Genomic DNA, 27,083 nt, shown 5'->3' with positions numbered 1-27,083 from the left:
GCTTTTCACTGTCTGGGATTCCGTTGTTGGTCTGTGGCTGTTACTTTTGTTGTATCTTGTGGGGGAAGAATTCACGGGAAAGCTCACTCCGCCATGATGCTGACGTCACTTTTCTGTTTTTTTTTTTTAAAGATTTTATTTATTTATTTTTTTCCCCCCAAAGCCCCAGTAGATAGTTGTATATCATAGCTGCACATCCTTCTAGTTGCTGTATGTGGGACGCGGCCTCAGCATGGCCAGAGAAGCGGTGCGTCGGTGCGCGCCTGGGATCCGAACCCGGGCCACCAGCAGCGGAGCGCGCGCACTTAACCGCTAAGCCACGGGGCCGGCCCTGTTAGATTGTTTATTTGAGATTTTTCTTGTTTGTTGAGATAGGCCTGTATTGCTATAAACTTCCCTCTTAGAACCGCTTTTGCTGTATCCCATAAATTCTGGCATGTCATATTTTCATTTTCATTTGTCTCCAGGTATTTTTTGATTTCTTCTTTGATTTGTTCATTGACCCAGTTGTTGTTCAGTAGCATTTTGTTTAATCTCCACATATTTGTGGCTTTTCTGATTTTTTTTCCTATAGTTGATTTCTAGTTTCATACCGTTGTGGTCAGAAAAGATACTTGGTATTATTTCACTCTTCTTAAATTTATGGAGACTTGTTTTGTGGCCTAATATGTGATCAATCCTGGAGAATGTTCCAGGTGCATTTGAAAAGAATGTGTATTCTTCTGTTTTTGGATGGAATGCTCTGATTATATCTACTAGGTCCATCTGTTCTAGTGTCATTTAAGGCCAATGTTTCCTTATTAATCTTCTTTTTGGATGATCTATCTGTTGGTGTAAGTGTAGTGTTAAAGTCCCCTACTATTATTGTGTTACTGTCTATTTCTGTTTTTATGTCTGTTAATAATTGCTTTATATATTTAGGTGCACCTACATTGAGTGTGTAGATATTTACAAGTGTTATATCCTCTTGTTGGATTGTTCCCTTGATCATTACGTAAGCCTTTCTTTGTCTCTTTTTACAGTTTTTGTTTAAAGTCTATTTTGTCTGATATGAGTACTGCTACCCCAGCTTTCTTTTCATTGCCATTTGCATGGAGTATCTTTTTCCATCCCTTCACTTTCAGTTTGTGAGTGTCTTTAGGTCTGAAGTGTGTCTCTTGTATGCAGCATATATATGGGTCTTGTTTTTTTATCCAGTCAACCACCCTATGCCTTTTAATTGGAGCATTTAGTCCATTGATGTTTAAAGTAGCTATTGATAAGTATGTACTTACTGTCGTTTTTTAACTTTTTTTTTTCTCAGTGTTTTAGTAGTCCTTCTCTGTTCCTTTCTTCTTCTACACAGAATTGATGGTCTCTTTAGTTTGACCTCTGTCTGAAAGCTCTACTCTTTAACTCCCCTCCTCCCACATTTTATGTTTTTGATATCATATCTAACCTCTTTTTTGTGCATTTGTATCCATTACCCTCTTATCATGGAAATAGATAATTTTTCCTACTTGTGGGCTTCTCTTTTCCCCTTAAATCAGTCCCTTTAACATTTCTTGTAGCACTGGTTTCTTGGTGACAAACTCCTTTAATTTTTGCTTGTCTGGGAAATTTTTGATCTCTCCTTCCATTTTGGGTGATAACCTTGCTGGATAGAGTATTCTTGGCTGTAAGTTTTTTTCCTTTTAGCATTTTAAATATATCATGCCATTCTCTTCTAGCCTGTAAGGTTTCTGCTGAGAAGTCAGCTGATAGCCTTATGGGGTTTCCTTTGTATGTAACTTGACTTTCTCTTGCGGCTTTTAGGATTCTCTCTTTATCTTTTATTCTGGACATTTTGATTATGATGTGTCTTGGTGTGGGCCTCTTTGGGTTTATCTTGTTTGGGGCTCTCTGTGCTTCCTTTACCTGGTTGTCTGTTTCCTTCCTTAGCTTAGGGAAATTTTCATCTATTATTTCTTGAAATAGATTCTCTGCCCCTTTGTCTCGCTCTTCTCCTTCCGGGACACCTATAACATGGATGTTAGTGCGCTTGATGTTGTCCCAGAGGTCCCTTAGACTGTCCTCACTCTTTTTAATTCTTTTCTCCTTTACCTGTTCAGCTTGGGTAATTTCTTCTAGTCTTTCATCCAGCTCACAGATCCGTTCTTCTGTATCCTCTACTCTGCTTTTGAGTCCCTCTAGTGAATTTTTCATTTCCAGCATTGTATTCTTCATTTCTGATTGGTTCTTTTTTATATCTTGCATTTCTTTGTTGACATTCTCACTGAGTTCATTCTCCCCAGATCAATGAGCATCCTTAACACTCTTAGTTTGAACTCTCTGTCAGGTAGGTTGCTCATTTCTGTTTCACTTAGTTCCTTTTCTGGGGTTTTGTCCTGTTCCCTTACTTGGAATGTATTCCTTTGCCTCCTCATTTTGCCTCTTTCCCTGTGCTTGTGACTACATATTAGGTCAGTCAGCTACGTCTCCTGCTCTTGGATAGGTGACCTTATGTAAGTGATGGCTTAGGAGGTCTGCAGTGTGCTTCCCTCAGTTCTCAATGTTCCAGGGGTGACCCCTATGTGGGCTACGTGTCTCCTTCTGTTGTGGCCTCTTTGCTCTCCCTGTAGGCGCCCAGGGAGGCCGAGTTATGCTCCTAGCCAGCTGTTGTAATGCTCAGCTGCTTGTAGTTGTTGTGGGCCCTTCAGTCTCTTTACCAGGTGTGGGGAGCCCCAACACAGTTGGCTGCAAGTTCTAATACCACATTTGTGTTGCAGTATTTCTTTTAAGTGAGTGGGCCCCCAGCGTGGCAGGTTGTTAGGCTCAGGGCCTTACAGTTGCTATAAGCCTCCAGCCTTTAGGTCTCTTGTCAGCTCTCTGAGGACTGCAGCTGCGTGGGGCTGGCCTCAGGCATGGGAGCACCCAATTGTTTCAGGCTTTGGAAGGTGGGGCAAACCCCCATGTGATCTTTGAGAAGCACAAGTCTTCTGCAGCTGACAAGCCCTGCCGCCCACAGGTCCCCACACACAGTCAACACAGTCGTGCCCCGTGTGCGCCCCGACCTCCCCAAGCGGACCCAGTCTCTCCGTGGTGGGAGCCCCACACACTCCACCACCGCCCCACACTCCCCACCCGCTCCTTGTGCATGCCCTGCCCCACTGAAGTGGGCTCAGTTGCCAGGCTGCAGAGAATCCAGTCACCAATCTATGCAGGCCCACAAGTTGCCTGAGGGCTTGCTGTTGGGTGGGGCCAGTCTCTAGGGTGGGCTGCCTGCCTTTGCTAAGCTGGATTAAATCGTGCTCTAGGGGGTGGGGCAGACCCTGGGCTAGCAGGCCCCAGGGAGAACTCCAATGGCGTCTGTGTCAGCACGCCCACACCAGGCCACAAGAATGGCCGCCGCCAATGTCCCAGTCCCTGGAGAGGTCTCACCTCTCACTGCAATGCACACAGGGCCTATCAGGTGAGTCTCTTTTCACCAAAGCACTGTGCACCTTTCTTTCTGGTGATTTTAGGTTGCTTTCTGAAATGGGTGAGTTTGCGCCTGGGCCCTTTAAGAGCCACTTTTTATTTCTTTGTGAACCAGCTTTTCTGGGGGTATTCCACAATGTTTTAGTAGCAAGCAAAGTCAGATATTATGCCACTCTTCTCGATTGTGCTTGGTCCACAAAATGCCCACAGCGGGGGCGCTCCCCGGCTCAGGGCCCCGCACCTCCAGGGAGGGCTGCGTACCTATGGGCTGCTCCCGGGCGGCTGTGAGGCGCTGCGGCTTGTGAAGGCGGCATTTTCCTCTCCAGAAGGGAGTTTCTGCCTCTTCTACCTCAGTTAGGATTGTCCCTTGTTGCAGGAGTTCCTCTTATCCAGTTTTCAGTTCTGTCTCAGGGTAATTTTTCCACGATAGTTGTAAATTGGCTGTGTCCGCGGGAGGAGGTGAGTTCAGAGTCTGCCTACGCCGCCATCTTGACTTCCTCCCTTCCAACACATTTACTTTTACCTTATCATTGGTGTTATTTATATTTTGTGTTGCAATATCAACGGAATCCTCTATGCCTTACTATTGAAAGTATCCAAATATTGAAAAGCAATAAAGAGGATTTACATAATTATGACATAGAAAAGTCGTTTACTGAATTTGCTGGGACAAGATCCATGTAGATTGATATTTTCTACTTTATAGTCTAATGTCACAACTCCTGGGCCACTCAAAGAAGAATTTTCCTATCATCAATGTCCTTGTGTGAGGACTCCTTTTTAATATTGGGGCATTTAATAGACATTCCACATAAATATCAGTTGCCATTTTGATATTCACTTATTCAGAAAATTAATGAGGACAGGAAGTTATTATAAATTCATTAATGCTTTTAAAAATTATTTGAAAAATAATTTGTTTTGTGTTAATCCCAGAAGCATCTATACCTATTTAGAAAGTATCAGTACATATGTGTATGACATATGTCATTTATTCAGTCTAAAGATGGAGTAACTTTTAGAATTCTACAATAACTTATCCATGGCCCTCACGTTCAGAACCCAGTATGAACTAAGAATGGAATTTACCTTTTTAAGTGATTATTAAAAAACAAAAAAAAAAAGAAGGAGAAGAAGAGTATGTGACAGAGATAGAATATGGATCACAAAACCTAAAATATTTACTATATGGCCCTTTACAGAAAAAGCTTGCCAACTCCTGTTCTAGACTAAAGGAAGACTTCATAGAAGAGGGGCAGGTTATAGCTCAGTGGACCGCAAGGGAAATAACATTTCAGGCTGAGGAAACTGAACGAGTAAAAGCATAGAGGACTGAGTATGACTGTTAGAAGGATTCATTGGAAATTGAGACAGTGCCATATCTTAAAGCTTCTACAAGTGATATGACTCTTAGATAAACTTCCATAAACCTAAATAAGAATAATCCACATGTTCTTTGTTTCACTACAACCAAGTGCTAGGTTGTATTGTTTGCTAGCAGTGAGTGGGGAGCCTTCTTACTTCAGAATTCATGTGAACCAGACTCACAAAAATATATTGGGGATTATATACAAAAGAACAAGTTTACATAGAAGAGTTAAGCACTGAAGACAATTAAAAAAATCTCCCCACAAAAGAAAACCCATTATATTATATGGTAAATATTACATATTAACCTTTTTCAATTTTTCTTCTATTCCTTTATTTTAATAGAGAGAGGTATAAAGGACCATAAAGAATCAAAAAAAAAAAAAAAAAGGACCATAAATTCCTGCCTAGATAATCCTTGTATGCATAGAAATGCAGACTCCATGAAAATTGAAAAGTAAAAGTTTCACTCCCCTCTCTCACCTCCACTTCCCCTCCTCCCAAATCATCAGTCTTAACAGTTTGGTTTTCTTACAGCAAAATGAGTTATTCATATATGTGTATGTGTATATGTGTATTATGTATATATGTACACATATATGATTGTGTATGTGTGTGCATATATGTATACATAGATATATCACCCAGAAGGGATCATATTATATGTACCATTCTGGTCATTGCTGTTTTTCTTTTTTACTTTTTAAAAACCTAATAATATATCTTGATAGTCTTTTCATATAAATATATACAGACATACTTTGTTCTTTTAAAAAAAGTTTTATATTGAATTATTTTTAGGATTATAGGAAAGTTCATCAAATTTTTTTGCATTCAGGGGCCGGCCCCGTGGCTTAGCGGTTAAGTGTGCGCGCTCCACTACTGGCGGCCCGGGTTTGGATCCCGGACGCGCACTGAGGCACCGCTTCTCCGGCTATGCTGAGGCCGTGTCCCACATACAGAAACTAGAAGGACATGTAACTATGACGTACAACTATCTACTGGGGCTTTGGGGGGGGGTGGGGAAAGGAGGAGGATTGGCAATGGATGTTAGCTCAGAGCTGGTCTTCCTCAGCAAAAGAGGAGGATTAGCATGGATGTTAGCTCAGGGCTGCTCTTCCTCACAAAAAAAAAAAATTTTTTTTTGCATTCATAATTCATATATGATTCATAGAGTTTTTATATACTCTTCATCCAGCTTCCCCTAATGTTAACATTTGACATAACTGTAGTACAATTATAGAAATAAGAAAATTAACATTGATACAATACTATTAACTAACCTATAGGCCTTTTCAAATTCAGCCAATTTTCCCACTATTGTCCTATTTTTGTTTTGGGATCCTGTCTAAGATTTAATTATTAGTTATTTAGTTATTTAATTGCATTTAGTCGTCATGTCTCCTTCAATCTGTACCTTAGTCTTTCATTATCTTTCATGACCTTGACACCTTTGAAAAGTTTAAGCCAGTTATTTTGTAGAATGACCCTTTGTCTGATATTTTCTAATGATCAAGCTGAAGTTTTACATTTTTGGCAAAAATACCACTAAAATGATGTTGTAGTGTTCTGAGGGCTTCATATGTCAGTATGTCTACTAGGATTAACTGATCACAAGGAAAAGATGCTGTCTGCCAGTTTCCTCTTCTGTAAAGTTACTGGGTTTTTTAATTGAGGTGTAATTGACATATAACATTATATTAGTTTCAGGTGTATAACATAATGATTAATGTTTGTATACATTCCGAAATGATCACAACAGTAAGTCTAGTTAACATCTGTCACCTTACATAGTTACAAAAAACATTTTTTTTCTTGTGATGAGAACTGTTAAGGTTTACTGTCTTAGCAACTTTCAAATATGCAAACAGTATTATTAACTGTAGTCACCATGCTGTACATCACATCCCCATTATTGATTTGTTTTATAACTGGAGGTTTGTACCTTTTGACCCCCTTTACCCATTTCACCAACCCCCTGCCTCCTCTGGCAACCACCAATCTGTTCTCTGTATCTATGAGCTTGGTTTTTGTTTTATTAGATTCCACATATAAGTGAGACCATATGGTGTTTGTCTTTCTCTGACTTACTAATTTACTATTTTTTTTCTTTGTAATTAATGAATATTTTGTGGGGAGATACTTTAAGGCTATCCAAATATCTTTCTTTTAAGTTTTTAATACCGCTTTATTTTTTGAGGGGCATTGACAGTGGGGGGTGGTCACCAACCTTCCCACGTTATCAGTACATGATGATTCTAAAACATCTTGGCTACAGAAATGTTAAAATGTGATTAAAAAACAATGTGTTTTAGAATTGAGAAAATATAGTGTTTTATTTCTGTCTTTCCATAAGGAATAAGCCTTGTTAAAGGTAGCATTTTGTAAGGGTTCTTCTTAGGTGGCCTGCTCTCTCTGGATATCAGAATTTTTATTACAGTTGTCAGCTGGAGTTCAGCCTGGTTCAGATATCTATTGTTTTTTATTAATGTAAAATCGGTAAATAACATTATATAAATTTCAGGTATACAACATTATAATTTAACATCTGTGTATACTACAAGTTAGCCCTGGTGGTCTACTGGTTAAGACTCTGTGCTCTCACTGCCACAGCCTGGTTTCGATTCCCAGTCAGGGAAACACACCACCCATCTGTCAGTTGTCATACTGTGTTGGCTGTGTGTTGCTGTGATGCTGAAAGCTGTGCCACCGGTATTTTCAATACCAGCAGGGTCACCACTGGTGAACAGGTTTCAGCAGAGCTTCCAGAGCAGGGAGAAGGACCTGGCCACTCACTTCTGAAAAAATTGGCCATGAAAACCCTATGAATAGCAGCAGAGCATTGTCTGATATAGTGCTGGAAGGTAAGAGGATGGTGCAAAAAGACTTGGCAGGGTTCAACTCTGCTCTACACAGGGTCACTAGGGGTCAAAATTGACTCGACAACCTTAACAACAAATCCACTACAAAGTGATCACTACCAAAACTCTAGTTACCGTCCATCACCATCCAATTGACCCCTTCACCCATTTCACCCAACCCCCAACCCTTTTTCCCTCTGGTAACCACCAATCTGTTCTCTGTATCTATGAGTTTGTTTTCATGTTGTTTTGTTTGTTCATTTGTTTTGTTTTTTTAGATTCCACATATGAGTGAAATAATACAATATTTGTCTTTCTCCATGTGACTCATTTCACATAGCATAATACCCTCAAGGTCCATCTGTGTTGTTGCAAATGGCAGGATTTCATTCTTTTTCATGGCTGAGTAGTATTCTGTTGTTTGTATACATATATATATATGTGTGTGTGTGTGTGTGTGTATATACACACACACCACATTGTCTTTATCCATTCATCCACCGATGGACACTTTGGTTGTTTCCATATCTTGGCTATTGTAAATAATGCCGCAGTAGGGACCGGCCCGGTGGCACAGCGGTTAAGTGCTTGTGCTCTGCTCCGGTGGCCCGGGGTTCGCAGGTTCAGATCCCAGGCGCGCACCGACGCACCTCTTGCTAAGCCATGCTGTGGTGGCATCCCATATAAAGTAGAGGAGGATGGGCACGGATGTTAGCCCAGGGCCAATCTTCTTCAAGAAAAAAGGGGAGGATTGGCATTGGGTGTTAGCTCAGGGCTAGTCCTCCTCACAAAAAAATAAAAATAATGCTGCAGTAAACATAAGAGTGCATATATCTTTTCAAATTAGTGTTTTTGTATTTTTCAGATAAATACCCTCAAGTGAAATAGCTGTATCATGTGGTAATTCTATTCTTAATTTTTTGAGGAATCTCCCTACTATTTTCCACGGTGGCTGCACCAAGTTCAATTCCCACCAATAGTGTATGAGGGCTCCCTTTTCTCCACATCCTCTCCAACATTTGTTATTTCTTGTCTTTTTGATAATAGCCATTCTAACAGGTGTCAGTTGATATCTCGTTGTGGCCAAATATTTTTTTGTCATCATACTCTCACATACTAATTTTAGCATCCAACAATGATTCTTGACTTTAACAGTTACTAGTGAGGTGTTGCCTGCTGGCAATTTTCTATTTCCATTCTTTCTTATATATTTACTATTAATTGGTATTCTGTAAGGAAGATCTGTTCCTCCTCCCCCTTTTATTTGTTTAGTCAATTATTAATTTATACAAGATGACTTACAGGTATTTATTTTATTCTGTGGGTTATAATCCAATGCTATCATTATTGATTTTGTTGTTCAAATAATCTCAGCGTTGGCCATTGGGGGCTCCTACAGGTTGGCTCCTATGTCCTTTTGACATGCCTCCATCATTTTTTGAGCACTTCCTTACTTTCTGGTATCAAAGAATGTCCTGGGCTTATCTTCTATTTTCTCTAACTTAGTTTTGGCATCAGCCATTTCTCCAAGGAACTCTGGTTCCTTTTATTAGATAATGGTATTTAGAAACCAAGGTCTGAGTGCTAGGTGTACTCATTGATACTGGAATTTCATTGCTTCCAGCCCTGCTCAGGAGACAGGAAATATATCTATGTATATATTAAACACACCCACATACACATCTATATTTCTGTATCTATCGATCTGTACATGTATTAAAAACCATGAGTTATACCAATAGCTTTAATTCCAATCCAACTCCACGGGGTTTATTATAGCCTTCTCCCTTTCCTTATTTGGAATCTCTTTCTGTAACAGATTCTTTGTAATTGTTTAACCAGTCCCCATTTGATAGGCATTTAGATTGTTTTTACTTATTGGCTATTAAAAAGAGCATTGCAGTGATAATCTTTGTACATATATCTTAGAAAGATTCTGCAAGTGTATATTAGGAAAAATGTGTAGCAGTGGGCTTGCTTTGTCTAAGGGAATGTGCATTTAAAATTTGGTAGATATTTTTAAACTATCCCCTAGAAATAGTATTTGCATACTTTAAAATTAGTTTCTTAAGGTCACGTTTCTTAAAAGCAATCCTAGCCTCTTTACTAATGTCGGTGTCTTTTTTAATCTTTTCCTGTCACCATTTAAATGGACTTCTGATGGGATCCAGAGGTCCCACTATACTCACTGGCATTCACTTTTCCCTTTAATCTAGTTAAATTGATTAATGTAACAATTAGTCTCTAGCCTGGAGTCTTCTGATAGTGTTGTAATTTTTATTCACAGACATTTCCCAAATCTCATTCTCTTTCAACAGTTTCAGTCAAATTACAGACATTTGCGCTGATTTCTTTATAACCTAGTTAAGGTTTCATTGCCCTGACTAAACTGGAAATATTTCTCTTCGTATTGAAATCAGCTCTCAGCTGGGACTCTTTCACTCTTTCTGAAATGGCTGTTTTCCTCCTAGGCAATTTTCAAATTGTTCTCTCTTAATAGCTACAATTAAAATGCCCCCCTTCTTATTGGATGTACTCACTAATTCAAACGGTTCCCCACTAACTGATGGTTTCTCTCCAAATTACAAGAGGCAGAGTTGATTCAGAGTTAACCTCACTCTACTTTCACTCTCACATTTCTTTTCTGGATTCCACTAGAAATTCCTCTATTCTTCCAGCCTCTATTGGATAGTCACCTATGCCTCCCCAATATTATTCATTCCAAACTGAACATCTAAAGCAATGAGTATATTATTTGAATGCATTAACAGCACGGAGTAATAGACGTAATCGAGAGGGAATTTTCTACAATGAATAGTGATAAATAAGGTTGAGTGTATAGGGTGCAGACAGATTGTAAGTGGTATTGAATGGGCCTAAATAACACCTGTTTGAGTCAGATGTTTATTAAGGCTTATTGTGTATCAGACACTAAAATGGATGCTAAAAAAGCAGACATGGTACTTTCTCTTTAGCAGATACTCCAGTCTGCCGTTAGAGACGGAGACAGAGCTGAACAATGATAGCATGGTTGGCTTTTGCTGTAACAGGAGCTGATAAAGAAGTGGGAGAGACCAGAGGAGGGAGCCCCAATGTCTCTTCACCTTAGGGAGTCAAGGAAGACCTCAGAGAGAAGACCATTGACCTAGGCTATGAAGAATAAAGAGAAGAGGAGGAAGGATATTCCAGGCAGAGATAAAAAGCTTAGAATAACAGGGAGCTATGGAATAATGTGGTTTGTCAAGGAATGATGAAGACTTCTAATGAGGCCCAAAGTTCATCAGACTAGTGTTTGAGAAACTCTTTGGCCGAGTGTAAGCAAGTATTATACAGAAAACATAGTTTATTTGTTATAGGACTCAGTCCAATCCTATTCATTTCTAAATTGGTAAAAAAGATTAAAACACACCCTTTGTGACTATTTTGATCTTTCAAAACCTTTATGTGAAGGGAGAGTGCTTTTTCTGGGTAAAGACTTGTACCCATGACCCTTAGCCTTAGCTCTTGGAGGACAGTACTGGTGTCTCCAAAAGAGGAAATTGGTGCTGAGTGCAATAGAGTGGTGTCAGCTTATTCTAATTGTGAGTACGTGAGAATATGAACAGATTATCAAAATGAACAACAAAATATAGAGATCGGACATACTTGAGGAGAGCTCTATTAATATTTTAGTGTCAGTCCCCTGAGGCAGCTGCCTCCTTCTCCTGAAGAAAAAAAGCATGTAATGGACAGGGGCCTGTTTAGGGTAGGGTCAATACTGGAATGACTTCCTAGCTATTGAGTTATGAAGAAACTTTAATGCTTCATCTTGATAGAACTCTGGGGAAGCACAATTGGAAGCCAAAATTACTCAGCAAATCACTATTTAATTCATAGGTGATATTTGTGGCTCCATGATTTCTATAGAAGAGGAATTTAGAGATGGCTATCAGTTTTGAAAGTGAGGGATAGGGCCATGTCTATAAGCTTTGTTTGTATAGTACTTTACATAAGATTAAGAAAATGACAATTGTCCCTGTCAAATAATGGTGGAAACGTAGGGTAGCCATTACTTTGGGGGGAATAAATAAACACAAACAGGATGAAAAAGGGAGAAGCTATCCTGGAGAGGGAGTCAAGGAAGGTAAGAATCAAGAAACCTTTAGTGCCCAGCAGAAAAGAGAGCAGGGGAAGTGCTGGGATAGACTGCTTTGAGGACACATTGGTATGTGTAAGTCAGAAAATTCCTATGACGGTTCTACTCTCCCTCCTCTACAGCTCTGTACCTCTCCCAACCTTTCAAAATGTTTTACTTAATCAGATTTATATCTTCAGTTGATACCTCTCCCCTTGACTCTGAATTTGTATATTCTGCCCACTCAAATTCTTTACTTATATGTCTAATAGGCATCTCAAACTTAATGTGTCCAAAACCAAAATTCTGATCTTGGCCTTCCCCTCTTCCTTTCTATCAATTTTCAACACTTCCTTCTTCAACGTCAAGTTCACTTTCTGTTGCTCAAGCCAAAAACTTGAGAGTTTTCCTTGACTCTTTTTTTTTTTCTCACACTCCATATCCAACCCTTCAGCAGATCTTATCAGCCCTACCTTTAAAACATCCCAGGATCTCAACCACTTCTATCACTCTGCTGCTACCACCGAGGTCCAAGCCACTATGGTCCCTTGCCTGAATTATTACTATAGACTCCTAACTACTTTCCTTGCTCTCACCTTTGCCCTCTATTCCCCCTGCAGTCTCTTTTTAGCTAAGCAGCCAGAGTGATGCTTTTAAAATGTGAATCAGGTCATGTTCAAAACCATCCAGTGGTATCCTGTGTCATTCAGGGTAAGAGCCAAAGACCTTACGATGGCCAGTAAGGCCCTACACAATCTGGCCTTGCTACCCCTCTGATCTCATCTCCTACTGCTCTCCCTTTCCCTCATTCTGGGGCAGCCACACTGGTCCCTTTGCTGGTCGTCACATTCATCAGTCTCCTACTTGTCTTGGGCCTTTGCCTTTACTGTACCCTCTGCCTGGAATTCTTTCCGTAGTTGTCCACTTGACTTATTCCCTCACCTCCATCAGGTCTCTACTCAAATGTTACGTTATCAGTGAGGCTTATAGCATACCACCCACATTGGTTCTAGACTCCCCTACGTTGCTTTACCTCCCCCATCGACCCCCACTGCAACCACATTAAATGTAAACTCCATGAGGCTAGGACTTGTTTTCTGTTTTGTTCATTGCTGTGACTCTAGGGACTATAATCTTGCCTGGCATATAGTAAGTGGTCAATAAATATTTGTTGAATAACTGAATGAATCCTACTAGAAATTCCAGCCAGCCTGTTGCTTAATTTAACAAGAATCCTATTTTTTGTATTTTGGATTGTTGTTTGTCTATTTTGTTTTTAAAATGCCAACACCTGAGGAAACTAAGGTAAATGACCGTCATTCATATCTTATTGTAAATTCATTGATCCTACCTGTTTCTAATATAAAGCTGAGATTAGCCTCATTGAAGAAACGGCTTTTCAACAGATGGAGGTCTTAGATTTTGGTTAATTTTTTTAACCTATCTCTGGTGCTTCTCTAGTTACTATTTTGTTTCTTTTCTTCCTTTTGTTGCCACAGAATTTCAAGAAGTAAGTTCGTTTACCACAGTCTATTCCTTTTCCTCTACCACTCATTTTTTAAGTTCACACCCCCACTTTCAATCTAGTTTCTAACCTCACTGTTTGATTAACCATAATAGCTTCTTTTTTTCTCAGTCCTTTTTCTCCTCAATTTCTCACCAACACCTACTGTCATTGACCAGCTCCTCCTTGAAACTGTCTTCTTTTGGGTTCCTTAAGACTACTATTCTGATTCTCCTCTTTCTTCCCTGACCTTTTTTTTCCCCTTCTTCCTGACCTTTATGTGTGGACATTTCTCAAGGTTTTGTCCTCAGCCATTTTATTCTTCGGAAGTCTCAAGAGCCTTCACGGCATCAGCTATCAGCACTATATAGACAACTTGCAAGCCTGTTCTCTCTTACATCTCCCTCAAGCCCCAGTTCCTCCTCCTCAACTGCCTGCTAGACAGGGCTCCTTAGACTTATATTCCTATGAGATGCCAAGGCATTCTGACTGGAGGACAGAGAGGCATTGGCACCCTCTGGTGGAGAGAGTAGAAAATCGTCTTTAAATATCGGCTTGCTTGAATGGAACCTGACAGCAAATGTTCCAAGGAAGATTACATTTGTTGAGCAGCTACTAAATGCTCTATATTTTCAGATATACGTAATTTTCTAATAAACTCTAGAGTACATCTCTTGAACTAGAAATAATAATTATTACACAGATCTCTCTTTGGGACCTTTCAGTTTCTTACTAGACCACTTTTATGCAACAAAAAGGATTTGGACTTGGAGAACTCTTCAACATGATTTTAAGGCAGGAAATTGCTCTCTGATAGATGCTGTGAAGGATATAATGAGATATAGTACCAGCCTTAAAGAACTTCACAGTTTAACTGGGTAAACATTCACTCTAGAGAAGTGACTAAGAGGTAAATACCCAAGGTAAGACAGTGTCACAGGAGATGTCACAAGGCACTCAGATACCAGCAAATGATAGACCCTGAGTTTAGAGAAGGTTGAGGTCACAGTAGGGAGATTGGTGTGTTCAGGAATGGCTTCATGGAGGAGGCAGGACTTAAACTTATCATTAATGAAGTATTTCCCAAATTTGTAGCACTCTAGTTCTCAATTTTTGTCATGTTAACAAACCATCTGTATTGTTATTTCTCCACACTTTTCTTTACATTGACACCTTTTTGGGGGTAAATACCTTTTACCTTGTCTTAAACCACCAAATCCAAGAAATCACAGGTTTGATTTATGTTTGTGTTTGATACATATTTGTTTTTCTAATGCATGTGAAACAAACACAGGAAATCTTCATTATGTGGAGATAATTAGTTCTAGAAAAAGGCCACTTAAAGGGAATCAATCTACCAAAAAAGTTTTCAGTCATTCACATTAAATTTTGATGCAAAAGTTTGATTAGGATTTTAGTTTATAAATGACACATGAAAATTTTGAAAATAAGTATATTTCATTATATACTTAGCAAATTATAAGCTGTCATTGCAACTGTGAACAATTTGAATGCATAAAATGTTGTTTAGTTGAATATTGAGTATTTTTCTGATAAAACACCTTTTGTGGCACCATCATAAATATTAAAAGACTTCAAAATAGACCTCTCTTGATCTTAATATTTCAATTATTTTTTGAGCAGCCTATTTCATTATCATCCTTGTGAATTTTCTCTTGTTCAGTTAATTGATGTAATTCTTCAAGAGCTTTATTTGTTAGTGGATTGCGTGTGTTTTGAGCGGTTATCAGACGTTATTTTCATTGATCTCGTGAAATCTTGCCTCTTTTGCTCAGATTTACAACTTTGGGTAGATTTATACTGGGTTTGCATTATACTGGAGAAATTGAAAACATCATTGATTTGATTAGTGAGGATGTTGCCAAGTGGAAGGAATGTTTAATTCAGTTCTCAGTTCAACAGTGGATATTTTGGTATTAGGATGACTTTTATTTTCCTATGCATCTCTTAGCTTTAGGACAGCCTTCTGAAACTTTTTATGCCAGAGGAACGCTTGAAATAATTCTCAAGTCTCAGGGAACCCCTGGATAAAAATTATATCTCAAGCTCATAGTATGTCAGTGCGATCATTTAGTTGTGGATGTAATCCAATAGTAATTGCCAATGGTCTTTTAAATAGAGAGTGATATTTCCCTAAGAATCTGTTTAGTATGCCAACTTCTTAGTCTATTCTTTTGTAGGTTCCCCCTCCCCACAAAGGATACTGACTCTAATGTAGGTCAGTGGTATAGATAGAAGAAACTTCAGTTTTTCCTTTTTAAAATTTCCTACTTGATTTTTTTGTACCTTACCCGAGTAGGGCTAAAAGTCTTATCACGAATTTCTGTCATACAAATGCTGTTGAGGTATGGTATGTGGTATACAGTAAGTGTAAGGATAGGTTTTTTTCCCTCCTATTTAAAACTAAAAATGACTTTTTAGACAACCTTTCTTGAAAATAAAAAAAAGTAGTTAACTTACTTTCTTGAAATTAATCCTTTTCTTTCCTTTTTATGAATTTGAAACCTTATGAGGCATAGTATGGTTTTGTTAAGTAACTTGTTTAAGCCAAAATGAGATATAATTTTCTTAAAGGTAGGCTTGTTAGGTTTATTTAAATAAAGTTTATGAATTTAATTAATATTGTTTTCAATATAAACTAAATTAACAGTATTGAATAGTAAAGTTACTAAAACTATACATCAAAGCAATATGAATAAATTATAGCCTAAGACAAAATTTTGTATACGAGTTTGAAAGAAACCATTTTATTACTGAATGGCATGGTCAGGCTCATGTAGATAACTCTGAAATTAATACATACATGTGTTGGTTTCATGATCACTATAGTAGGCCTATAAATGCATTTTAATTTTAATTGCTCTTTTGGAACTAAAAGTAGATAATTGTTTATTTCTTTAACGTGAAACTTATGCCTTTTGTTGTTGCCTAGTTACTTGATTCTGGTTTGAGTGTGAGATAAGTTCCTATGGATTTTATTTTCAACTGAAATGAGATAATTTCTGTTCTTGTCTTTGATGCTTCTTAAAAAATACTTTCTCATACATGAGAAGATGAAAATGGCAGCCCCCCTATATCCCATTTCAAAAACTGATAATGGACTTAACCAAATGATCATGGTCCTGCGTTATAGGACTGAAAAACCTATAACAATTGCTATTGGGGCACCTTGGTCACTCTGTCATCTTTTGTGGCACTCCCTAGTGACATCTTGTGGAACTCCTCTTCCCAGTGTTCCTTAGAATCCCATTTGAGAAACCCTGCTCTAGGGCTTGGATAATAAATAGTAGGATAATGTGAACTCCTGTACATAATTAATAACCTAAAATTTTTTTTTCAGTCTGTATACCTCTTAAAGTCATGTCATCCATACATTGGGAAACACTCCTAAAAGGACAAGTAAGATCTGAATATATTTAAAGGAGGAAAAAAGGCATGCCAAATGAGGAGAATAATTAGAGCAAAGGCCAATGGGACCGGAGATTCTATAATAAATAGAGCTGGCTGACACCAACAAAGAACTCACTGACAATAATAACGAGGCCTGAAGCAGGGGTGGGGAGGGGAATTATGGTTGAGTTGAAGAGGCCTTGAACTAAGGAAAAAAAAGTTCTTGAAAATCCACTAAGATTTTGAAGGGTGAGGAAAACTGATGAAAGTGATAGGGGGAAGATGAATCTGGCAAGATGGGGAGACTCTAGAAGAGTAGACAGGCAAGTACAGACATTGTTGTGACAATTCATGCAAGTGGAAATGAGAGCCGGAACCAGAATGGTGGCAGTAGAAATGAAGGAATGGGATGGGTATGGAACACACGGTGAATAGAGTTGATGGTATCTGGGATCAACCTGACAATGTACATATTTCTACGAATGGTTATTGTATTTCCCTTCTCAGAAATATTAGAAATGTGGAATCAACTGAAATTGTTTTGGAAGTGCTGCTAGGCTGAGCTATTTTCCAAAACTCACCAGCCAATCGTCTTTCCTAGCCTGTCTCCTAACACTATTCCTATGATTTTATTAAAAAAATACAGAACCAGCCAGGCCAGATCTTCTGATTTTTCAAGAAAAGCTAGAAATCTAGCTACTTTGTATATCTTCCCATTTTTAAATGTTAGCAATTCAATTTTTTTGTTAACAAAACATACTGTGGACTAAACTTGGTTGCCAATTTGCAACCTCTAGCTGGAATTGTGTATACTCCTTTCTAAAATCACCTTGAAATCTACCCCGAATCAAAAGGTAATAGTCCCTTTTAGAAGCCTGTCTGTAATTCCTATTAACAGGAAGCTCATAGGAAGGCTTTTTGTAGTAGCTAATATTTTCCTTTTGTTGGAATGTTGATTTGAAAGTTACAAGCCTTTCTCTGTTTCTTCCCAGCCAGGTCTCTAGATAAACTTTATAACTTCGCTGATTGCTCTGGACTCCACCTGATATTTGCTCTAAATGCACTGCGTCGTAATCCCAATAACTCCTGGAACAGTTCTAGTGCCTTGAGTCTGTTGAAGTACAGTGCCAGCAAAAAGTACAACATTTCTTGGGAACTGGGTAATGGTAAGTAAGGATGTTATTTCCTCTCAATTGACAAGATGAAGGGTGAAAAATAAGTTGGCTTGGGATATAGTCTCAGTCAGACTATCTCTAGGGTGCTGGCCCAGAAAACATTTGCGATGTTTGGCCACTGAGTTGACCTTCCAAATATTAAAAGACCAGATGGTGAAGGACAGTAGATTTAGTGAACCCACACCATATGAACTTATAGTTATCTCTAGTTAGCTCATTCCAAATAGGGGAAAATTCCATATGTGATTTACAACTAACAAATTGATGTTAAACCAGATATGAGCTGTCTGCACAGCCTAAGCTGCGTTTTACAATGTGTGTTCTATGGAACACTGCTTCTACAAGATGACCCTTATAATAATTCAAAAGAGCTTGGTCAAATATATTTGAGGACTGCTCTACAGTGTATGTACCTCTTGAAGGTTCACAATACGCATTAGCATATAAAAGGCTCTGAGAAGTTCTGCTGCAACAAAATCTGTATAACACTTTTTAACCCCGCGTTTCTTAAACCATTTAACCAGGGTTGGTTTCAGGGGTGTGCAGCCTATGCAGTCGCATAGGGCCCCAGGCTTAGAAGAGACCCATGCTTAGTTTAATGCTCTGCTGTCGCCATCTTGAAATTCTTAGTTTTTTAACAAAGGGACTCACTTTTTCATTTTGCATGGTCCCTACAAATTATATAACCAGCCTTGTTTAATCATTGAACTGTGTGTGTATGTAAGAGAGAGAGAGACCTATTATCATCCCATGGAACAATATTCCATGGAACATACTTTGGAGAAATATTGCCTGAATTACGCTACTTTTCCTAATGATATATATGTATGTAGGATATATATGGTATTCTGTATATCACGACTCTCTAATATATTTTTTAATTATTTTATTGAGGTCAAGATAGTTTATAACATTGTATACTTTCAGGTATACATTATTGTTTATCAGTTTCTGTATAGACTACATTGTGCTCACCAATAATAGTCCAGTTTTTATCCATCACCTTACCTATGTGCTCCTTTACCCTTTTCACCCACCCACCCCCAGCCCCTTCCCTTATGGTAACCACTAATCTGTTCTCTTTATACCTGTGTTTATCTTCCATATATGAGTGAAATCATATGGTATTTGCATGACTCTCTAATATTATTGAGTCAGTTAATATGGGTGTTAGTTAAAATTATGGATAGTATAAATTTGAAAATATTCTGATTCTCTAATTAAAAGACATTTTGGTAGACCTTAGAACAAAACTACTGAGTGTAACAAACCAAGACGTCTCTTAAAATTACTGTTACAAATTGATATCAACATTTTTGTCCATGGCTTCATATATCCACGGCTAACCCATATTTGTTTGGAGTGCTGTGTATGTGTGTGCACGTACACATTCACATGTGTGTATTTATTGCACTCTAGAATTTGAAGTCTTCATAATAAGATAGCAAGGGATGGGGGTCTTATATAAGAATAAGTGTCCTATTTACCTATCAGTAGCCATTAACTGGAATGTAGCTCTCAATTTCTTTCCTCTTACTCTTTCTTTCTCTCTTCCTCTCCTGAAGTGGGGAAAATTTGGGAAGAATTAGGGACCAAATGGAGACCCACTGAGCTGAACTGAAAGATGCTTTGGCTGTCAGGGTTAGAACTGAGGTAGCCTGAGGTTTTTCATCTTCCCAACCAGTCTGGGTATCATACATTCTATGATGAAAGCAAGAGTGATGTGATCAGCTGTGAACTTGGCAAAATTATTGCATAGTAGGCAAAGTCCTTTACTGATCCCTACCCTTCCCATCTTCTATTTCATGCCCTTTAACATTATTTGGCATTTTACGTTGTCTACTCATCACCCTGCCAGCTAACCTTACCCTACCCCAGTATCAGACTCCACCTAGCTTAGCTATCTTCCCCAAACACAGCAAAATATTCTTCAAACAGTGCGTTCCCCAAACAGGGCATCCCTGTCATGAGGGACCAATTAGGTATAATGTTTAAAGTGTGTGAGTATAAGACAGTAAGGAGTGGTAGGGCCTCTGGTGAATTAGAGAATACATGCTCTGCCTAAAGGCTTCATTTGTTTGTTTTCTTTTTAAAATATTGTGCTACCTAAATAAAATTGGTTTGTAAAAAATCTCAGCTAGCTATAGATAAGTCCAAAGCAATTAAAAGTTACTTCTAGGGTTTTTAACATCTCTGAATGTAGGAGCTTGTTAAACTTAATAAATCTTTAATTGGTATAACTGGGGTAATTTGGTGGTGCGGGTGGGTGGGGAAAGCGAATATATATATCTTTCTGTGTATACCCATCTATTCCAGACAACTGAGAGCCTGGCCTTCCTCATCTACCTCCTTCCCCCAAACTATGCTAAATAGTTTGGAGATAGAGCTAATTACCTTAAAAGAATGTTATTTAGTCACCTTAGCCATACAACACTTGATTCCCATCATCATCTTTTTAAGTGTCTCTTCAGGGCTTAACAAAAACAGAGAATCATTGAGGAGGAGAAAAGGCACGATCATAGATAAGAAAATAGATGGGGCTGTAGATAGGAATAGATAGGAAAATAACCAAATTTATGAATTTAAAAATTCAATCAAGTGAAAAGTATGTGGTAATGTTTTTGTGAGCATTTCTATCAAGGCAGATACAGATGATTTTTGAGTCTCTAGTCAAGAAGACTAGAATTGGTTCATTTTTCCTCCCTTACTTGTACTTTAAAAACTACATTTCTATTTTTTGATATGACTAATAAATAATCTGCCCAACTCAACATACCTTTTACGGTTTGAAGATTTATTTTGCTGCTTCTTCTAATCCATTCTACAACTACTGTTAGTTTTTCTTGTGCTAGAATCATATTACTTAAGATTTCTATTGTGTTATGCTCACAACCATTGTGTGTTGTATATTCAGGCCCTTCTCTCTCAAAATTATCTGGTTATCCTCCAGGCCTAAACTTGTCTCTCCAATATTTTATCCATTTTCTTGTTTGTAACCTTATCTTCTTGGACAGAGGTAATAGTTTAATCATTATATCCAGATAGAGAGAGGGACAATAGAACTGGTCAGTTCTCTTATCACTCATCCTTTGGTATACTCACATCCTGTTAGCAAGCATTTTATCTCTCAAGCAAATCTAGCATTGGAAGAACCAAAGTGGACATTTCTTTGGTTGTTTCTCCTAGAGTGGCTAAACTTCAAGGGACTAACCTTTTTTTTTCTCCTGTGAAATCAGTGAATAGTATGGGCTACAGACAACAAAAGCAAGACACACCCAATATCAATAGGTAAAGATGAAGAAAGTTTAGGATGTCAAAGTCTATGAAAGAGTGACTTTCTTGATACAAGATTTTTAACAACTACATTTTGTAGATATAAAATGTTTCCTTAAGTGTCATAAATTGTAAACTCTGCATTTGATTAATGCTAGGTGATAATTGTAATTATTTGCATTTCTATTAATCATTGGTGAATCTAAAGTAAGGAAGAAGTGGGGGAATTTTGAAGCTGGGACTCAAACTCTGGAAGGGTAGAATGAGATAGTCTTATTAAGAAAAGTCTTAATAAGATAGAATAGTCCAACTCTGCTCTAGAGAGACAGTGTTTGTTCTCTAGAGGGCCATCTTTAACAAAAATCCTCTGAAGATAATGCAGCATCTCTAATTGAACTTTACATTATGAATTGCCCCTCAAATTAAGTGTGCTTCCCAAATAGATCTGCCCACTTCTGTGAACAAATAAAAGCTACTGTAATTAATTACTGAATCAGTGTCATATATTCATACCTACACCTGACCTATACATTCACCAGTTATTCTCTTACGATTTTAGTCATATGACTCAGTTCCCTGGAACCTGATATATACTAGGTGATTTCATAAAATCAAATTTCTGACTTTACAAAATTTAGCCCCTTAGGGATGATGATTCTGGCAGCTCAGCTTTATTTATTCATTCATTCACTCAATATTTATTAAGCATTTAGTCTGTGTTTGTGTGTGGATAAATGTATGATGTATTTATGTCTAGCCATTTATACATTTTGATCATGTATATTTGTGTATATATAACAGTTATAGCCTTGTGAAGGCCAAATACAGGGTTGAGCCACCGTCCTCAAACATGTTGCCAATTGTTTATGAGGCTAGATCATAGCTCAGAGCTTTAGAGAACTATATTTTCATAGGATAGAGTTCTGATGGTTAGGGAAGGAGAAAAGGAGAAAAGAGGAGGAGAGAGGAAGATGAGAATCCATATATAGTTTCTTTACCTTCTTACTTCTCTCCTTTTCCTCTCGCTGTCTGCTTCTCACCTTCATCACCTTCATCTTCTCAATTCTTTCTCCACATACTCCTATCCACATACATACTCTCATGCCATTTCATCATTTAATTTATGTTTAACATTTAATATATATGTATTGAGCACCTGCTATGCAAAATATTATGCCAAGTGCTGGAGTGGGAGTTGGAGGATATCCTTAAAATCCTTCTCTGCCCACCACTGTATTGCTTGGTAGAGCACACTGTGATAGAGAAGAAATGTACAGAATAAAGAATTCCCAGTCTCTTGGAGTTTATTATCTAAAGGTAAAGGCAGGATAAACTTAAAACAATTGAATTACTAAACCCTCATATATTGGAACTGGAGGGACCCCTTATGGTTAGAAAGAAGTATGGAATAAATCAGAGAAGTTGTTAAACTAACAAATAATATAGCATAAAAATAGAAATTAATGCACAAAAAGTGTTGATAAATTCATAGCTTACATTTGCAAGCACTGACGTTAATTATCCTTTGATTGTTAAGGGAATTTAGTGATGTTTGAATTGCATCAATTCTTTATTTGATTTATTGTTATTGTAGAGAACTATGTTCTCTCATGAAAATGGTTTAGTGTTACAGGTTACGGTGTAACTGTTTAGGGTTAGTTAGATAGTTGAGGAAAGCTTATGTGGGATAGCTGCTGTGTGTGGAGGTTTGATGAATAATTGATATGACCAAGATCATCTGTTTTGTTGTTCTCACTGATATGAGCCACCGTTGAGATGTGGTTGACACCTGAAGGAACATAATAAATAATTGTCATCTTCTACTCATTTCTTAAATTCACCTTTGTTTGCTCAGAACAGGATACTATGAAAGAGAACACGTCTAACTGACATGGTCTGATAGAACTCTTGCCAGCTATTCTTAAAGATTTTGAAACCCTGTCAGTAACTTGTAAAAACTGAGCTTGAACCTGTTGTTCTGACTTACCTCATTGACACACCAGTGACTTCTCTGGCCATATGAGGTTGACAAGGTTGGTCATTTTTTGGCTTCAGGTAATGGATGTGCACCAGCAGTAACTATTCACAGCATGTGAGGCTAACTCCGTATCTCGTTTGAAAGACCGTGAGCCACAATTCCAGCTATATGGCATTTTGGAAAAAGTAAAGCTATAGAAAGAGAGTGAACAGACCAGTGGTTTCCAAGAGTTAAGAGTGGAGGAAGGAAGGATGAATAGGTGAAGCACAGGAATTTTTACAGGTGATTATTTTGTATGATACTGTATGATAGATACATGACGTTATGCATTTATCAAAACCCATACAGCGTTACAACACAAATAGTAAATTGTAATGTAAACTATGGACTTTGCTTATAATAATATATCACTATTGATTCAATTATAAGAAATGTATCACACCAAGGCAAGGTGTTACTAATAGGGGAAATTATGTGTGTGGACGGGGAAGATGGAGTATACAGGAATTAACTGTACCATCTATGCAATTTTCTGTAAACCTAAAATTGCTCTAAAAATAAAAATAAAGTATATTAATTATGAAAAAAAGACTATGAGCCACAGTGTAGACCTACTTCTTGGAACTATGAATATCACTTAGTGTGTTGTTTCACTTCATATTAGGGACAACACAAGAATCAGTTCAAAGAATACTATTGGGCAAAGGATCTAAGTAGACATTTCTCCAAAGAAGAAATATAAATGGCCAATAAACACATTAAAAGATGTTCAACATCATTAGCCCTTGGGGAAAAGCAAATCAAAACCACAATGAGATAGTACTTCACATCCACTAGGATGGCCATAATAATAAAGGAAAGTAACAACTATTGGCAAGGATGTGGAGAAATTGGAACCCTCACACACTGCTGGTGGGAATGGAAAATGGTGTAGTCACTTTGGAAAACAGTCTGCAGCAGTTCCTCAAAAAGTTAAACGTAGAGTTAGATGTGACCTAGCAGTTCTACTCCTAGATATATATCTAAGTGAAATAAAAACATATGTCCACACAAAAAACTTGTACACAAATATTCATAGTAGCATTATTCATAATAGCCAAAAAGTGGAAACAACCCAAATGTCCACCAACTGATGAATGGATAAATAAATTGTCATATAGCCATAAATGAAATATTGTTTGACCATAAAAAGGAATGAGGTACTGTTACACATTACAACATGGATGGACCTTGAAAAGACTATGCTAAATGAAAGAACCCAGACACAAAAGACCACGCTGTATGATTCTTTTTATATGAAATGTACAGAATAGGCAAATCTAAAGAGACAGAAAGTAAATTAGTGGTTGCCTAGGGATAAGGGTAGTAGGGCTGAGGGGTGACTTCTAAAGGACATGAGGTTTCTTTTTGGGTTGATGAAAATGTTCTAAAATTTATTGTGGTGATTGTTGCACAACTGTGTGAATATGCTTAAAACCATTGAATGATATACATTAACTTGGTGAATTGTGCAGTATATAAATTATATCTCAATACTTCTGTTATGAAAAAAGAAGACTATTGCGTGTTAATCTTTTTTATTTTAAAGAGAATACAACGCATATTCTCTGCCACGGTTAATGACAAAAGACTTAGAGTTACTTCATTAGGAGGTTTACATGGGTAATTATCAACAGTATTGTCATCCTATATTTGTATAGTGTTTAGTTTACATAGCACTTCCAAATACTCTTCTATTTGGACCTCAAAACGCTAACTAAAGTGCCTAATACAGTAAATATTATACAAGTGAGGAAACATTGAAAAAGGTGAAGCAAATTGCTAAATTCTAAATCTCTGTCAGGAACTTGGGACTTCTAACAGAAAGGGAGGTACTTTTCCTACTACCTTATGGGCTTTTTTTTTTTTTAATGGTATTAAAACTTCTTGGCTTTCTTCACTTCATTCAACTTTCATTCAACACATATCCTAGTAAGTGCCAAAGGTACTGTCCTAGTTTTGAGAGATACAACAGTAAACAGTGGATAAATATCCTTGCCTACATCCTAAAAGAGGAGATGGATAATAAACAGGATTTGAAAACAATTTTGATCATTATCCTCTCTCACACAACATTTTTGCCTTTTAGTAATTCAAATTGAAATATTCAACTTGACCCTATTGCTTTTCTAACAATAAATTAATGTACCCCTCCCTCTCTCTCTACCACTCTCCTCCCCTCCCTTCCTTCCTCTTCATTTTATAATTCAGCGATCCTTAGAAAATTTACAGACTTGTACAACCATCTCCACAATCCAATTTTAGAACGTTTCCATCACTCCAAAAAGATCCCTCATGCCAGCTTATGGTCAATCCCTGCAGCTATTCCCAGTCCCAGGAAACACTAATCTGCTTTCTGTCTTTATAGATTTGTCTTTTATGGACATTTCATATAACTGAAATCATACAATATGTAGTCTTTTGCACCTGACTTCTTTCACTTAGCATGTTTTTGAGGTTTATCCATGTTGTAGCATGTAAAAGTAGTTATTCCTTCTTATTGCTAAATAGTATTCCAGTGTATGGATATATGTTACATTTTGCTTTTCCATTCACCAGATGATGGACATTTGGATTGTTTCTGCTTTTTGGCTATGATAAATAATACTGCTATAAATATTCACATGCAAGTCTTTGTGAGGATATATGCTGTTATTTCTGTTAGAAAGATACCAGGGAGGGGAGTGGAGTTGCTATTTCGTGTGGTAAATTTATTTTTTAACAAACTGCCAAACCATTTTGCATTTTCACCAGCAACGTATAAGGTTTCCAGTTTTTCTCTATCTTTGGAAACACTTGTTAATGTCTGTCTTTTTTATTATAGCCCTTCTAGTGGGTTTGATATAGTATCTTAATATGGCTTTAATTTGCACTTCCCTAATGTCAAATGATGTTGAGTATCTTTTCATGTCCTTATCAGCCATTCTTACATCTTCTTTGATTGACTCAAATTTTATGCCCTTTTAATTGGATTGTCTTATTATTGAGTTGTAAGAGTTTTAAATATATTCTGGATACAAGTTCTTTATCAAATATATGATTTGAAAATATTTTTCCCAGTCTATAGGTCATCTTTTCATTTTCTTTATGGCATCTTTTGAAGTGCAGAAGTTTTGAATTTTGATAGAGTTCACTTTATCAATTTTTTTATTTTATGGATTGTACTTTTGGTGTCATATCTTTGCCTAACCAAATGTCACAATGTGTTTTCTCCTATATTTTCTTCTAAAAGTTTTACAGTTTTTGCTCTTACATTTGGGCATAAGATTATTAAGGAGTTAATTTTTAAGTATGCTGGGAAGTATAAATCTAAATCATCTTGTTACATGTAAATATCAAGTTATCTCGGCACTGTTCGTTTAAAAGACTATCCTTTCCCTATTGAATTCTCTTGACACTTTTGTCAAAAATCAATTGACCATAAATGGGTTTATTTCTGCACTATTAATTCTGTTCCACTCATCTGTATGTCTGTTCTTAGACTAGAACTACATAGTCTTGGTTACAATAGCTTTATAATGAGTTTTGAAATTGGAAAGTGTAAGTCCTCTAACTTTGTTCTTCTTTTTCAAAATTGTTTTGGCTATCCTAGTTGTTTGTATTTCCACGTAAATTTTAGGATCACCTTGTTGATTTCCTCAGTAAAGCCTGAAATTTTAATAGAGATAGCATTGAATCTATAGATCAGTTTGAAGAGAACTGTCATCTTAACAATATTGAGTCTTTCTATCCATGAGCATAGATTATCTCCTCACTTATTTAATTTTTAATTTCTCTCAGCAATGTTTTATAGTTTTCAGTGTGCAAGTTTTACACTTCTTGTGTTAAGTTTATTCTTAAGTATTTTATCCTTTTTGATGCAATTGTGAATGGAATTAATTCCTTAATTTCATTTTTGTACTGTGCATTGCTAGTGTTTAGA

At 37.3% G+C, this 27,083-nt stretch overlaps 1 protein-coding gene across 2 annotated transcripts in view; it reads left to right on the top strand.

The window, feature by feature from the left end:
* Nucleotides 1–27,083, top strand: part of HPSE2 (heparanase 2 (inactive)) — a 698,714-nt gene that overhangs the window by 429,862 nt on the left and 241,769 nt on the right. For both annotated transcript variants that reach the window (XM_058543725.1, XM_058543726.1), the window contains one exon: nt 17,689–17,862. In XM_058543725.1, the coding sequence (XP_058399708.1) occupies nt 17,689–17,862 (174 nt within the window). The remainder of the gene's footprint in view (nt 1–17,688; nt 17,863–27,083) is intronic.

Source organism: Diceros bicornis, chromosome 6 (genome assembly GCF_020826845.1).
Source record: "Diceros bicornis minor isolate mBicDic1 chromosome 6, mDicBic1.mat.cur, whole genome shotgun sequence".
NCBI classification, from domain to species: domain Eukaryota; kingdom Metazoa; phylum Chordata; class Mammalia; order Perissodactyla; family Rhinocerotidae; genus Diceros; species Diceros bicornis.
Note: the sequence above shows the minus strand (reverse complement) of the source record. Positions and strands in the feature narration are given on the sequence as shown.